This window comes from Typha angustifolia, chromosome 13 (genome assembly GCF_048772165.1).
Source record: "Typha angustifolia cultivar Huaian chromosome 13, ASM4877216v1, whole genome shotgun sequence".
NCBI classification, from domain to species: Eukaryota; Viridiplantae; Streptophyta; class Magnoliopsida; order Poales; family Typhaceae; genus Typha; species Typha angustifolia.
This window is the reverse complement of record NC_133251.1, coordinates 10,590,935-10,608,467: the sequence shown is the minus strand read 5'-3', so window position 1 is coordinate 10,608,467 and position 17,533 is coordinate 10,590,935. Positions and strand designations below refer to the sequence as shown.

Below are 17,533 nucleotides of genomic sequence, written 5' to 3'. Positions count from 1 at the left end.
TTATGTAAATGAGCATATTTATAAGTTTTGATTTTATTCAGACTAAATATTTTAAGATATGGAGCAGATAAGTCAACGCATTAACACCGCGTTCGAACGAGGACTCAGGCGTTCATACATACAAAGATGATGTTTTGGCCGTTCGAATACACTTTGTAGTCATTCACAACACATTCACACATACAAAGATGTGTATTTGTGTGTTCGACACGCCTAGAAAATAAGTCACTGCATTCGAACACATCTCGTTTGGCTTTGAGACAAATCTAGTGGATGAATGTATATACCTTAAGTTCTCTGGGAGTAAGTTTGTATTCTTAGTTTTATATGTGAATGATATATTGCTTGCCAACAATGATATAAATATGTCGCAAGAAACTATGAACTTTCTAATAAAGAATTTTGAGATGAAAGATCTTGGCGATGCATCATTTATCATAGGGACTAAAAATACTAAGGAATAGAACCCAAGGTATTCTAGCTTTATCCTAAAATTGTTATATTGAAAAAGTTATTATTAGATATGGCACGTAAAATAGTAAACTAGGGGTTACCCCAGTGGCAAAGGGAGATAAGTTTAGTCTCAGTTAGTGCCCTAAGAATTTTTTTTTGAAAAGGAAGCAATGCTAGAGTTTTTATATGCCTCAGTTGTTGGGAGCATTATGTATATCCAAGTGTGTACATGTTCGGATATTACATTCATTATTGGCATGCTAGGACGATACTTGAATAATCCATGTCCAGATTATTTAAAAGCAATCAAAATGGTCTTGGGGTACCTACAGTGAATAAAAGACCACATACTCACGTATCAAAGGTCGAAAAGGCTTGAGATCATCAGGTATACTGACTCTGATATTGAAGGATGTCAAGATAATATAAAATCGATATTCGGCTACATTTTCATATTGGCTGGAGGAGCCATTTCTCAAGTAATTTATAATTCAAGTATATTTTATCGTAGATCGATCTTTAGATTTTGGTGAAGAACTATTTCTTTTTGTGCGAAGAGTAAGTGTTTGATATCAACTCTCTAATCTCTTCTTCCTAGTGACTTTGGAAAAAGAGTTAGCTCTATTCTGTACTCAAGTCATCAAAGCGACCCCAAATAAAGATAATAATTTGTGAAGGTAGGAAAGAAAGAAGGAAGCCAATTATTGGGTCCGAATTAGCGGGGGCGTGGCGTCCTCGTAATCACACAACTAGTGTGCAAGAAAAAGATGTAGTCGGCCATCTTCTTTGACCTGTGATTTGTTGATATGTATATGTCTGGTTACTTGGATTGTGCAAATAACATAGAAGAATACAATAATAATAATAAAGATATTCTTCTTCTCCATCCATTGTCCTTTATTTATATCTCAGCATACTTCGGTGTGTTGGATTGGATGCTTACTTTTCTCATGCATTGACTCTAATTAAAGACATCAAGATCCATAAGGTGATATTGTCCATGATTTAAATGGTTTGTATTTTAGGCATGCTTGAAATGAAAGATTAATTAGCTTTTGCTTTAGCATCTCTCTCAACTAGGCCACTAGCCTCTATATCTCCCTCCTCCTTTGCGTCACCTCTTCCGTTGGCACAGTCTCGTCTAGCTTCTAATCTCCCTCTTCCGTCGATCCCCTTAGTCCTATAGGGTAGGCCTACCTCTCCCTCTTCGTCTCTCTATCTTAATTCTCTCTATCTCCCGTACGATTTTTATCTTTACCCACTATCATAGTTGTAGGTCAATCATAGCCTTCAATTATTTTTCGCATCTGCATCCATAATCCACCACCACCACTATCCCTATCGGTGCCACCCTATCACTACCGACCTACCACTACCATATCTCACCTAGGATTCTGTGCTTCTATCCATAGATCCGAAATCCCATGCAAACCTGAATCTCATAGAACTGCTATGAATCGGATCGAGCCGGTTCGTAACAGTATAAGTCTCTTTAAGTAATAAAATAAGAGATTAATAAAAAAATAGTTGTGAAATAATTAGAATTAGTTAAATGATCAAAAGCATAACTTTGCATGATTATTTTTTGTTTATAGGTAAATTGTAATGATATATATATAAATTATGTAGTGTACAAAAATGAAATTTATTATATATATTTGTGAACGTTATTAATATATTTTCTTCTTTTTCTATCCCTTAATTATTCTTTTCTTTTATATATATAAGTCTCTCAAAATAATATTTAATTAATAAAATAAGAAATTAATCGTAGATATTAGTGAAATAATTAGAATTATTAAATAACTAAAAGCAAGACAGTGTATATAAAACAATAAAAGTTGTTCAAAAAAATAATAAAATTTGTTATATATTCATAAAAGTTGTTAATATATTTTATATTTTTATTATTTTTCTAATTTTTTTCTATCTCCTAATCCTTCTATCTTTTTTTTTTCTATAGGAATCTCTCTAATTCGATTAATCAGAGACACCGGTGAGGTAATTAGAATTAATTAAATAACCAAAAAATGACTATGCTTGATTATTATTTATTTCTTTGTAATTGTAATGATGAAGTATGCAAATTTTGCAGTTTATAGAAAAAATAACGAGATTTGTTTAAAGATAACTAAAGTATTATATATTAGTGAAATTGTTAATATTTTTTTATTTTTCTATCCATTAATTCTTCTCTCTTTTTTTTCTATACATGTATCTATAATAATTTTTTTAGTTAATAAAGTAAGAGATTAATCGAAGATAGTGATGAGATAATTAAAATTAGTTAGATAATAAAAAATATGACTTTACATAATTATTATTTGTTTCGTATAAATTGAAATGGTATAGTATATAAATTCTATAGTCTATATATAGAAAAATTATTGAAACTTATTAAAACATAATAAAATTTGTTATATATTTGAGATAGTTGTTAATATATATATATATATATATATATATATATATATATATTTTGTTCCTTATTATTTTTCTTGTATCACTTAATCATTCTCTTTTTTTTATACTATTTTCTCTAATCACTCTGTAATTATTAAAGTAAGAAATTAATTAGAAATATTAGTGAGATAATTAGAATTAGTTAAATAAACAAAAATATGACTCTACATGATTATTATTTGTTTATATGAAAATTATAATGGTGAAATATGTAAACTCTATAGTGTATAGAAAAAACAACAAAAGTTATTTAAAAATAATAAAAATTATTATATATTTGTGAAAGTTGTTAATATATTTTCTCCTAATTTTTTTCTTCCTCTATCTCAAACTTAAATTATATCATTAAATATCATTAATTATATCATGTTAATTATTATAATCAAACAATTTCAATTAAAAATAATCAAACTTAAAACAAAAAGTAATTGAAATAATATTTAAGTTAATATTAATATAGAAATGTTTAATAATAAACAGAAGAAATGTAAAGTTTTATTAATAAAGAAATATTTAAAAAAAATATAAAATATTAGTAAAAATTTTAAAATAATAAAATTTAAGTAAATAAGATTGTTAATTTATTATTTATATATCTAAATTTATTATTTCTTATATAAGGATAATATAGTGATGACATTCGGCCTAGAATCCTAATTGTGTCTATCAATTACATGAGATTATATAGGATCTATCGGATAACTAATGGAATCCTTTCTTTATATCCCTTAAACAAATGCACCTAAGTTAAGTAACTGGGTTGACAATACAGTAACAGTCTAACATTGAGCGGCAATTATAATATTTGAAAAGTTTATATTGTCAATTATGTATATTATATATGGAACCTAACGAATTCCCTATTTTATGAAAGTCACTGATCTCAAAAGAGAACAAGCTAAATTATGAGTAAAACCACGATCTTATCATATTCCGGCAAATTAATATGAACTAAAAACGGGCCGGTCAAAGGCAATAAATAGTTGGCAAGCTCTCAAAGACGCAGTAACCACTAACCATTAACCTCACTCAATTTTAGCATGCCAGGAAAATAGCATCATCCGATAAGATTAAGTTGGTGATGGGATCCACCTCCCTTGTCTATATATACCCTCATCTTGCCCACACTCGACTGCGCACTACCGTTGAAACCAATACAACTCTCGACTGCGCACTACCGTTCGCACGAATGGCTAATCCAAAAGAAGAAGACGGACTGGGTTCCGACAACCTTGTCGCCGTTCCTAAGCGGCGTCACGTTAAGTACGCCTTCGCTTGCGCTGTGCTCGCGTCCATGACATCTATTCTCTTAGGCTATGGTAAATAAACAAAACAAGCGAGTGACATGTTAATGTTACGTTTGAGATCTGGCTTTGAAAATTTTTATTTCTTTGTTAATTTTTAGATATCGGGGTGATGAGCGGCGCGGCACTGTTCATCAAGGATGATTTGAAGGTGAGCGACACTCAGATAGAGGTACTTGTGGGTATCCTCAATCTCTATTGTTTGCTCGGGTCGTTCGCTGCCGGAAGGACGTCGGATTGGATCGGGCGCCGTTATACCATCGTCTTCGCTGCCGTCATCTTCTTCGTGGGCGCTCTCCTGATGGGTTTCGCCACCAACTATGCCTTCCTCATGGTGGGCCGCTTCGTGGCCGGGGTCGGCGTCGGGTACGCCCTCATGATCGCCCCCGTCTACACCGCTGAGGTCTCCCCAGCCTCCTCTCGCGGCTTCCTCACTTCCTTTCCGGAGGTCTTCATCAACTCCGGCATCCTCCTCGGCTACGTCTCCAACTACGCCTTCTCCCACTTCTCCCTCCACCTCGGCTGGCGTCTCATGCTCGGTGTTGGCGCCGTGCCCTCCGTGTTCCTCGCCATCGGCGTCCTAGCCATGCCGGAGTCCCCCCGGTGGCTCGTCATGCAGGGCCGGCTCGGTGCCGCCAAGGTCGTTCTCGCGAAAACCTCCGAGAGCCCCGAAGAAGCAAAATTGCGTCTACTCGACATCAAATCCGCCGCCGGCATCCCCGAGGATTGCGATGACGACGTCGTCCCCGTCCCAAAGCGCAGTCACGGCGAGGGTGTCTGGAAAGAGCTTCTCCTCCGTCCGACTCCCGCCATCAGACGGATCTTGATCTCAGGGGTTGGAATCCACTTCTTCCAGCAAGCGTCCGGCATCGACTCTGTCGTGCTCTACAGCCCTCGCGTCTTCCAGGAGGCAGGAATTACCAACAAGAACAAGCTCCTCGGCACCACAGTAGCCGTCGGATTCACCAAAACATTGTTCATACTCATAGCTACCTTCCTGGTCGACCGCGTCGGGCGGCGGCCGCTTCTTTTGAGCAGCACAGGTGGAATGGTCATTTCTCTCTGCAGTCTAGGCCTGGGGCTCACCGTCATAGGTCACCACCCCGACGGGAAGCTCCCGTGGGCCATCGGGCTTTGCATCACGTCGATCTTGGCGTACGTCGCCTTCTTCTCGATTGGTCTCGGGCCGATAACGTGGGTCTACTCGTCGGAGATCTTCCCCCTGCGGCTAAGGGCTCAGGGGGTCGCCACAGGGGTGGCGGTGAACCGCATCACTAGCGGCGTAATCACGATGACATTCATATCGCTCTACAAGGCGATAACCATCGGGGGAAGCTTCTTCTTATATGCCGGCATTGCGGCGGCGGCGTGGGTGTTCTTCTTCACTTACTTGCCGGAGACCCGAGGGAGGACGTTGGAGAATATGGGGAAGATGTTTGGGATAGAAGAGGATGAAAACAAAGGAGGAGGAGGAGGAGGAGGAGATGTTCAGATGGTGAGTGGAAGTGCGGGAGGGAGTGATGAGCAAATGTCCAAGAATTAGGGTGTCTTGATGTGTCCAAAGGGGGCAAATTGTAATAAAAAAGAAATGGGAAGGAGCTGGGCGAGAAGATCCTCTTCCATGATTTGGAAGAGGGGTGACCACGAACGAGGGACTTTGGGTTTGGGGGGTTGATATGGATAGGAAACGAGTGCTTAATTATTATTGCTTTCTTATTACTTTTGAAAAATATTTTGAGGTCCTGTACATTGTGGGGTTCATCGTCTCGTGTCGTGTTCTGATCATCGATGGGTTTTAAAGAGCTTAACAAATGATGGAAAAAGAAAGGTGATGACATTGGCACCAAGCTGAAGCAATCACCGGAGATGTACAACGACTTATGAGGTCGTGGCTGTCAAACTCATCGACCGTTTATTATATAATTAAAGGTTTTTTAAGCTTTCCAAAACGTATATTATTTAAATAGGTATGTATTGTTTTTCCTAAACCGAGACTATAGTGCCATATCACCAAAGTCACAGAAGAGTAGACTTAGCTTAAGGAAAAAGAAGAGAGGATAAATGGCTAAACTAACTAGACCCTAACTAAATCTCATTTATTAGCTGCTCCAGATCAAAAAGTATAATCATATTTTCATTCCAAGCAACCACCATATTATTTGCATCAGTTTCTATTGCAATATTAAGTAAACCCATTCACGCATTTTTTGGATTGAGATGCGTTGGAGGTATCTATCTGTGAACTAATCTCTTATCTAGCTCATAAATCTGATAAGAAAGAGAAAAAGAAAGAAACAAATTGCACATAGGCTCTTTATTCCGTCCAGATTACATCTCTGGCATCGTTTTGTTCTCTAATAACAGTTTACGAGATGCTGAGTAAATGCCTGGATAAACAAAATCGGATGTCTTTACTGTTGCAGGCTCACCGCTGATAATATTTAATATTTTATATTAAATAGTCATCTTATATTCAATTTTTTTAAAATTTTTTATATAAAAAATAAGGTTATATAAGTATAATTCCAGAAACATCTAAATTAATCATGTACAGAGGTTAGTATAGTTAAAAGATCAATGCGCTATGAAAATTAAATAAGAGGATTTATATAAAGATGAAAAATAGTTTGTGGATTCTAACTAGGAAAACTGCTTCTTTCCTGCAGTCGGTGCTGCAGATGATCTTTGCCTAGTTTCTTCCACCAAATGAGGTTCACGGGAGTGGGCATGCCGCTAGAAGGCAGCAAGAACGCTGTCTGCATTCACAAGATAATAATATCGTTTTATATGTGATTATGTGCTACCATTTGCTGTGTGCGAAGGTCCCACTTCAAACCCCTATTTTTATTGGTTAAATAATTCCTCAGGCATCTGGAATTAAGAGGGTCCGTGTGATGATATGTCAAATACTTGTAGTGGTGCAGAGTTTACTATATTTCATCATATTTATATCCTGATACTATATAAAACTATATGTATATTATATGAGCCTGCAGAAGCTAGCTGGCTACCATCTATTCTATCCCCTAGGTATTATAACTGCTACTGGATCTGCAACGATTCTGTGTATACGCATATTCTATCCTGTAGTTATTGACTTCAAACTGGAGATCCTATCATATCTGCTAATTAATTGAAGTAGTAATGACTAATAGTGACAGATTTATCTAGCTTAGACAACCTTAATTAATTATGTACATGTATCCAATATTAATAGTGTTGACTAATAGTAAATAAATTAGATTAGTATATATTTGATAGCTAATTATGGATGATTGATTTCCGGAAAAGGAGATCTTTATGTAATTAATTTGAGATATATTTGTCAATAAATACTATCGTATCTTTTTTTAATTACCAACGATTTAGCAATGCTGTTTTTGGTGCATAAAGATATAACTCTATGAGAGTGATTCTTTTTTCCTTTTTCGTTAAATTAAATGCATTAAAAGATGGGGAAGTACCCCACAAAAAGATACAATGTTGTCAGTGACAAAAATAAAAAAAAAGGCAGCTCAATATGTTTGCTGGGCTGAGCCATCCTAAACAAAAAAAGAAAAAGAAATAGAAGATTATATTTTGCGTAAGATGCTAGGCAATTAGTTGGTTGCTTAGCTTCATGAAAGACATTGTTAGGTTTTTTATTTGTTGGCAATTTTGTACAAAATATTCTAAGTGTATTTTTTCATGTATATAAGCTTTACACAAGTCTAGAATATCACTGGTGTGAAGAATTGCAAGATCATTGGAGAAAAGCCGTCGCGTTCTCACCGCGTTCACAAACGCGTTCGAACGCGAAATCTGCGTTCACACAGACAGAGAGCCGCGTTTACAAGCACGTTCGAATGCGGGCACTGCGTTCACATAGACAGAGAGTCGCGTTCACAAGCGCGTTCGAACGCGGGCATCTCTACTTTCGTTCATCTCTACTTGGCGTTCATCTCTACTTTCGTTTTTAATATTTCTTTCGACTTTTACTTAAGCGAACGAGAAATATCATTGTTTAGAGGTTAGATACATATGTGTGTCTAGGGGTTTTTCAATTGGTATTAGAGCAGGTTCTCTCACTCTTTGAGAGAGATCAGATAGGCATGGATTTTCATAGAGATGGACCCTCATCTATTAGACCTCCTATTCTAGATGGATCAAATTATGGATATTGGAAAGCTAGGATGAGAGCTTATTTGAAGTCTATAGATGAGCGAGTATGGATGGCCATTGTGAACGGTTGGAGTCCACCAATGTACATGGTGAATGATAAGTTAGTTGAGAAACCGATTGAGTCATGGGATAAAACAGATTATGAAAAAGTTGGCTGGAATAGCAAAGCAATAAATGCAATTTTTAGTTGTGTTTCCTCGGAAAAATTTAGAAGAATATCTACTTGTGAAATAGCAAAACAAGCCTGGATGATCTTAGAAACAACTCATGAAGGTACTATGGCTATAAAACTTTCGAAACTTTAGAGGTTAACTACTAATTTTGAAACCCTACGTATGGAGGAGAATGAAACATTTGATGAGTTCTATGCAAAGTTAAGTGATATAGTCAACTCCAGTTTCAACCTAGGAGAGAAAATTTCTGAAAATAGAATTGTCCGTAAGATCCTTAGGTCTCTTCCAGAAAGGTTTCAGGCGAAAGTTACAGCTATTGAGGAAAGTAAGGACATTGACTCTATGAAAGTTGAACAATTGGTAGGAAATCTACAAACATTTGAGTCCAGTCTTTCAAAACCGAGGAAGTCCAAAAGGATAGCTCTATCCACTGTTGAACAAAATTTAGAGGAGTCTGAAGATGAAGGTGATTTAGATGTTGAGATGTTGGCTATGTTTGTCAAAAAGTTTAATAAATTCTTTCGGAAGCCAAACAAGTTTAATACTGAAAAGTTTGAAAAAAACAAAACTTTTGTGAAAAAGAAGAATACTGTGACTTCGAATACAAGTGGTAGCAACAACAATGTCAAACAGAAAAATAAGAATTCTAAGAATAAAGTTCAATGTTTTGAATGTTCTGGTTTTGGACACATCGCATAAGAATGCCCTAATCGTCTTAAGAGAAAGGGCAAAGCTATGAAAGTTACTTGGGATGATTCAGATGAATCTAATGATGATTCTGAAAAAGACGAAGAAAACTTTGTAGCCTTTGCCTTTTCTCTGCTTAATACTGACTCTATTGATGATACTGATAGTACAGATGATCTTGATATGTTACCAGCTGAGGAAGATGAATCTGAAATTCAAAAGACATATAATGACTTGTACTTGGAGTCGTTTAAACTCAAGAAAAGCAATCTTAGACTACTTCAACGACTCAAGGAAATTGAACCAGAAAGAATTCAATTTGAGGAGAAGTATAAATTGGAGCTTGAACGTGTCAAAGACCTTTCTGAATAACTTGACAATGTGAAAAATAAAATGAAGGCTGTTGAAATTGAACTAGAGTGATTGCATAAGAAAGTTACATTTCTAAAAGGGAAGAACAAACTGGATGAGATTCTAAAAGCTCAGATCTCTAGAAAAGACAGGTATGGTGTTGGATATACTGGTAATTCAAATAATAATAAAACTGTTTTTGTTTCTGCAGGTATACAAAAGGAAAAATACCTGAAGCCATCAATCGTATTTTCAAAGCAATCCTGGATGAAACCTTCAAAATTGAAGTTGAATCTACAAACTGGTGAATCTTTGATGGCACCAAAGGTAAACTTTAGTCACACTCCTCGACAAAAGGTGAGTAGAAAAAGGGTTTGTTCCGACATGCTATCATTGCAGCATTCTAGGGCATATTCGACCTCATTGTAAATTTTTGCAAAAACCTAGAACTGCTTTCATTTATGGGATGAAAACAAAAACCATATGGGTCAAGAAAAGTGATTTGAAATGTTATGTTGTGCATACAGCCTTGAAAGCTTTAAATTCTGATTTATGGTATTTAGACAGTGGCTGTTCAAGACATATGTCGGGTGACAAGTCGTTATTTTCTAATCTTGAAAAACATGAAGGGGGAGTTGTGACATTCGGAGATGGTAATTCATCAAAGGTAATAGGTAAAGGAAAGGTAAGTACTCTAGGGATTCCTAGTCTCGAAAATGTTCTTTATGTTAAGAGCTTGAAAGCAAATCTACTAAGCATCAGTCAATTTTGTGATGAAGATTATGAGGTAAAATTCTCCAAAAATGATTGTACTGTTCTAGATCATGATGGTAATGTTATATGTTATGGATCTAGAACATCTGATAATTGCTATGTCGTTGGAACTTCACATAAACTGAAATGTAACAGTGCGTCTTTCGACATTGCAGATCTTTGGCATCAACGTCTTGGACATGTGAATCACAAGGAATTATTTACTCTGTCCAAACATGAAGTGGTAAGAGGAATACCTAAGATAAAAGAAATGTCAAAAAGAGTGTGTGGTTCGTGTTAAATTGGAAAACAAATTCGTATCTCACATAAGAAGGTAAATACAGCTACCACTGACCGTGTGCTACAATTAGTTCACATGGACTTGATGGGTCTAACAAAAACTGAAAGTCTTGGAGGTAAACGCTATATATTCTTAATGGTCGATGATTACTCCAGATATACCTGGGTTGCCTTTCTACGTGAGAAGTCTGAAACCTTTCAAGTTTTTAAATCACTATGCTTAAAATTGCAGAATGAAAAATCTACAACCCTAGTTAGGATTCGTTCTGATCATGGTAGAAAATTTGAAAATGAAAATTTTTCTATATTTTGCGATTCTCTTGGTATTCAACATGAGTTTTCAGCTCCTATAACTCCACAACAGAACGGGATTGTTGAAAGAAAAAATCGAGTTGTGCAGGAAATGGCTAGGGTTATGCTTCATGCTAAAAAGGTTACTCAAAGGTTTTGGGCAGAGGCGGTCAATACAGCGGTACATGTAATAAATCGTGTTTATCTAAGACCAGGTACAAATATGACTGCTTATGAAATCTGGAAAGGTAAGAAACCTAGTGTTAAATATTTTTGAGTTTTTGGTAGTAAATGTTATATTTTGCGTGATCGAGAATATTTGACTAAATTTGACACTAGAAGTAGCGAAGGCATCTTCTTGGGGTACTCGAATAATAGTAGAGCCTACAGAGTATTTAACCTTGAAACTTCTACTGTTATGGAATCTGCTAATGTTATGATAGATGAATCCTCGACTGACTTAACTAAAGCTACTTCTATTTCTGTTTCTGCAGATACATATTACGAAGAAATAGGAAAGGAGCTTGATCTGGAAATTGAGAATCAGGACGAGGACAAAGTTGAAATGAACAAAAATGACTGCAACGTACCGGAACCATCTGCTAAAGTGAAATCAAATCATCCACTGTCACAAGTGATCGAAGACGTGAATGGACCAATTAAGACAAGACGACAAATCCAAAGTGAGGTATCATTTACTTGTTATACATCTTCTTTTGAACCTAAAAATGTGAAGGAAGCATTGTTAGACGATTCTTGGGTAAATGCTATGCATGAGGAATTAGAGCAATTTTCTAGGAATGATGTTTGATATTTAGTTCCTAGACTTAAGAATGTGAACGTTATTGGAACAAAATGGATTTACAAAAATAAAAGTGATGAACATGGCAATATAGTTCGAAATAAAGCCAGACTAGTAGCACAAGGATACACTCAGGTTGAGAGTATAGATTTTGATGAGACATTTGCTCCTGTTGCTAGATTAGAGTCTATTCGTATACTGCTTGCCATTAGTTGTCATTTAAAATTTAAATTATTTCAAATGGATGTTAAAAGTGCTTTCTTAAATGGTATCCTGAATGGAGATGTTTATGTGGAACAACCTAAGGGTTTCGAAGATCAAAAATTTCCTTCTCATGTTTTTAAATTGAAAAAGGCTCTTTACGGGCTAAAACAAGCTCCAAGAGCTTGGTATGAGAAGTTGACCACCTTTTTAGTGGATGTGGGGTTCACTCGAGGGGGAGTGGACAAGACATTATTCATTAGACGTGAAAACAAGAGTTTAGTTGTGGCACAAATATATGTGGATGACATTGTCTTCGGGGCGACGAGTCAATTATTAGCTAAGGAGTTTGTTGATCTCATGCACAGTCATTTTGAGATGAGTATGATGGGTGAGTTGAAGTTCTTTTTAGGGCTTCAAATTATTCAATTGGAGAGAGGGATTTTTATCGCTCAAACCAAGTATGCTAAGGATCTTGTGACTAAATTTGGTTTAGAAAATGCAAAACATGCTAGAACTCCTATGAGTACAACTACCAAACTAGGTAAGGATATGTCAGGAAAAAGTGTTGATCAGACAGTGTATAGGAGCATGATCGGTAGCCTTTTGTACTTAACGGCTAGTAGACCTGACATTGCATTTAGTGTCGGTGTGTGTGCTAGGTTTCAGTCTGAACCCAAGGAGTCACATTTGTTTGCTGTGAAACGTATCATAAAATATGTCAGTGGCATAGTTGATTTAGGTATCTGGTTTACTTATGACTCGGGTGCTATCATATCGGCATACACGGATTCTGATTGGGCAGGTTCGTGTGATGATAGAAAAAGTACTTCAGGTGGATGTTTTTATGTTGGAAACAATCTGGTTGCTTGGCACAGTAAGAAACAAAACTCGATATCTTTATCTACTGCGGAGGCCGAGTACATTGCAATAGGGAGTTGTTGTTCTTAGTTACTATGGATGAAACAGATGGTCAAGGATTATGGCATTGAACAAGATACTATGGTGCTTTATTGTGACAACATGAGTGCTATTAATATATCAAAAAATCCTGTTCAACACTCGCGTACAAAACATATTGATATCCGACAGAGAACATGTTGGGTGACTTGTTTACAAAACTGAGAAATAGTTGGGTGACTTGTTTACAAAACCTTTGGATTTACAAAGATTTGAGTATCTTCGTACTTCTTTAGGGATTTGTGCTTTGGACTGATTTTATTGGGATTTGTGTTCTTTTTAGTTTGCGAGTTTCTTTCGTTTTTTTTAGGTTTTCTTTTACTCTGAAATTTTCTTTAGTTTTAGTTTCAGATTTGTCGAGAGTTTTTGTCATATAAAAAAAAATTGATGCACTCCTAGATTCAATAATATACTCTTGACATAAAAATATGATTTTTCTTTTGATTATGAGTTATTATAGTCAATTTTGTCATCTTGTAGTATATTGTTTCAATTTTGATTTTGTCACTCCCTCGACTTCTATAATAATAAATTTTTAATGCACTCATAACGTATGTGTATTCTTGTGTGAGCATGATATCATGAATATTTTTTTTTAAATAGCTCACTATTAACTTTGATTTGCACAGTTTGACCTCATGTTTAGTTATCAAATATATTTTTATAAAAGATCAATGAAAAGGGCTACAATGAGTTAGTGTGAAAGCCGTCTTGTTTCAAGTCTAGTTTGACTCAATACATTACATGCAAATTCAAAAAAAAATGATTGATGTGAATTTCTTCTTGTACTTTATTTGATTTGTCCTACAAGAAAAGGGCTACCTACTCATGTGTGAAAGCCATCATTGCACATGTTTTGTTAATAAAAAAAATATAGGAAAAATTCCTGTTATGTTATGGAGAATAAGTCGAAAAGTACAAAATTTAAATACTAAGTCGGTTTGACTACTGTGTTGCATCATTGTTTATATAGGAAAGTTTGTTTAAGAAGATTGGTTCATGTTATCTATGCTCATCTTGCATATGCGTATCGTTATGATCAATCAAGATTAAATTAATTTTGAGTGATGCATTAAAATTGATTATAATATGCTTTTGATGACTTGATAGATCTGTATATGACTCATTTCAGTTGATTGTCATATTATATGTCTTGAATATATTTTGAATTTCTAGAATTGCATCTCCAAAGTCTATTGATCTTGATTGATTTCGAGCGGTTTCAAGTTTTGATCACGTTAAAGTTAATATCTTGATGTTTTTTTTGTGCGATTGAACGTGATAACTTAGCATTTTTAAGTGGAAGATGGATTTCACTTAGAGTCTTCATAGTTTCTAGAATTTTTGGATTTCTTGTTATTTTTTTTGTACTCTTTGGGCATATGTTGAATCTTGCGACTTTTTTTCCTTCTCTAGAATGCCTAAAAAAAAAAAAACTACAGTTACCAAGAAACCAAGGCCGCCTTCGTCACCTACCTCGACTTTGTGTTGACAATTCTTTATCGTCAGTTCCCTCCGAGTTCCTAGTATTTGGCATTTGTGTCAAAAAGGGGGAGAGTGTCTTAGTGTCTAGGTTAGTGTCTAGGTGTCTAGGTGTGTAGGGGGAGTATGAGCATAGGGGGAGTTTATGAGAGTCTTAAGTACATTTGAACTTAACTTGAAGTAATTATGATAAGTGTGTTTAATCTTTGTTTGTTTAAATTTTTCCTCTTGTGATAACTTGTGTTTTGATTTTTTTTATTTCAAGTTATTTTCACTTGATCTTGGATTGGTATATGTTTCCTTGTAGGGATTGATGTGCAAAATATTCTAGACTTGTTGATTGCTCAGTTTGAAGTCATTGTAATATCTTGTAACCTAGGTGTTTTGTCACAAATTGCCAAAGGAGGAGATTGTTAGGTTTTTTATTTGTTGGCAATTTTATACAAAATATTCTAAGTATATTTTTTTCATGTATATGAGCTTTACACAAGTATAGAATATCACTGGTGTGAAGAATTGCAAGATCATTGGAGAAAAGCCGTCGCGTTCTCACCGTGTTCACAAACGCGTTCGAACGCGAAATCTGCGTTCACACAGATAGAGAGCCGCGTTCACAAGCGCGTTCGAACACGGGCACTGCGTTCACACAGACAGAGAGTCACGTTCACAAGCGCGTTCGAACGCGGGCACTACGTTCACACAGATAGAGAGCCGCGTTCACAAACGCGTTCAAACGCGAGTACTGCGTTCACACAGACCGAGAGCAGCGTTCACAAATGCGTTCTTCACGTTGCGTTCGAACGCACTTGGGCCCGTTCGAACGCACCTGAGATTAAGTTAGGCCGTTTGAACGCACTCGGGCCGCGTTCGAACGCACCTATGAAGTTTGCAATTTATTGGATTTTCGTGAGTACGAATATGACTTGGATTTGGCTCTATCTTGGAGATCGGCTCTATCTTGGAGATCATATATAAGGATAGTGTTGCCCTAACCTAGGGCAGTTGAAGAAGATTATTCAAGGAGACTTTTTGGAGGCTACATCGGTTCTTCAACAAACAAGGCACTTCGCATTTACAAATCTTAATCTTTCGTCTTAAGGGCTATCTAGATGAAAGATCGATCTCGAGGGCTACTGAGATTGGATTTTAATCACAAGAAGTAGTGAATCGTGGGTTCTAGCGATCAAGACTGAGAGGAACAAAGTCGTTTGGATCGACGGGTTGTTTTGTGAGTCAGTCTTGTAACTGCTACTATTATAGTGATTGGTTTTGATCCGAGTTTGGATCCGTGGTTTTTTTCTCGTTTGGGTTTTCCACGTTAAAATCTTGGCGTTCATCTCTACTTTCATTTTTAATATTTCTTCCGACTTTTACTTAAGCGAACGAGAAATATCATTGTCTAGAGGTTAGATACATACGTGTGTCTAGGGGTTTTTCAGACAAGTTGAATTTGATGGTTTGAGGACTGTTTGATTAATGATTGATAGTTCCTAATTTGAGCTAAGAGGCGCCATAGGGTGAGTTAGTTGTTTTTGAGAATATTGGCCAAGATTTGGGAATCGCTTTCAATCCAGAGGTTAGTAATCTACATATTGCTGCCATGCTGGAGAACAAGTAGGAGACCATTTGCTTCTATTTTCAAAGCATCTTTACATAAGATCGATTGTGCACCTGCAGCCAAAATAGATCCATCAGCGCCACGAATAAGAAAACTCGAGCCCTTTAAACCTGTCGCCAAACCAAAGGCTCTAGCAGACTTGAGTTTGGCCCAGCCCATGAGCGGAAGACTCCAAATAACCGACTGAGGCTCGATGCCTCTTGGGGAATTAATGGGTGGGAGAATCGTAAAATAATCATTGATCATGGATAGGATATTGTGAAAGATAATCTGGTTAGGAATGGTAATATTGAAAAAGCAAATAGAAATCCTCGCTTTCCAAATCTACTAGAGAGAGTTAGAGATGATAGCTTTAGGCATATGCTTGAGATGGAGTTGCATAATGATGCCATCCTCCAACCAAGCCCTCGCAAGCCAAGTCTTAGAGAAAGGAAAGGTGATGTGAAAGTGAGTCATAACAGCATTTCAAATTTTGATAGAATAAGGGCAAGAAAAGAAAATATGCTCAAGATCCTTAAGCTTGAGAACACATATGATGCATGTAACATCATTAAGGATATTCTTTTTGAACGGGACATTTCTAGTAGGAAGTTGCCCCCAAAGAAAATGCCAAATGAAATATTTAATGCGAGGCACAATAGGTAAGGTTTAGATATTTTTCCAATATAGGTCAAGCATATCAATGCTTAGAAGGGTTGGTTTGAGAAAGTAATAGGCGATTTAGCACGAATTGTCCCCAAAGGATCCTCGACTCAAATCCAATGATCATCCACATGATCAATAGGAAAGATAATCTCCACAATCTTATTAGCAATAATTGGGCCAAACTAGTCAAGAATACGATTAGTATTCCATTATTGATTAGAAATAAGCCAAGAACCGATTTTTTCCTGATCTGAATATTTATGTTAATGTAGGTTGGCTTAAGGGACAGAGGCATATTAAAGAGCTAAGGATCATGTAGAATAGTAGTAGACTTGCCATTGTCAATAACTTTTTTAAATTCGTCCACCAGGGAAATAGGAGCATGAGCCAGATGTTTAAAGATTGGAGAGGATTTTTTACAAATCGAGGATTTCCAAGGATGGAAGGTACCATATTTTAAATTCATGCACTAGGCCCAAAGGAGCCTGTCATTCTGAAGAAGCCCAAATGCCTTAAGAGTAAGTCTAGACTCTCTCAAAGAGCAGATGCCTAGACCTCCATTAGCTTTAGGCTAGGTAATAATCTCCCACCTAATGTGATGGACAGCCTACTTATCAGGCTCCTTATTCCAAAGGAAATCCCTAGTAATTTTAGCAAAGGAATCAGTGATGAAAAGATGGACAATTGTATTGGAAAATTGATAGACAAATAAGGAATTAAGGGTGGAGGAGATCAGAATTGATTTACCAACAAAGGAAAGAGAAGATCTCTTGCAATTAGACAGTCTAGACTTGGCATGATCAATAAGTCATCACTGCTCTTAATGCACAATTTGGTAAGAGAGATTTTAATGCCCAGATGACTAAAAGGGAAGGAGCCTTTGGTGATA

The 17,533-nt window shown here is 36.3% G+C and overlaps 1 protein-coding gene across 1 annotated transcript; it reads left to right on the top strand.

Moving 5' to 3' along the window:
• The first annotated feature begins 4,045 nt into the window (after window positions 1–4,045).
• LOC140774695 (putative polyol transporter 1) lies at window positions 4,046–5,967 on the top strand. Its single transcript, XM_073117782.1, has 2 exons — window positions 4,046–4,235; window positions 4,322–5,967. Exons 1-2 carry the CDS (start codon window positions 4,106–4,108, stop codon window positions 5,761–5,763), a joined length of 1,572 nt encoding a protein of 523 aa, XP_072973883.1. The 5' UTR covers window positions 4,046–4,105; the 3' UTR covers window positions 5,764–5,967.
• The last annotated feature ends 11,566 nt before the right edge of the window (window positions 5,968–17,533 follow it).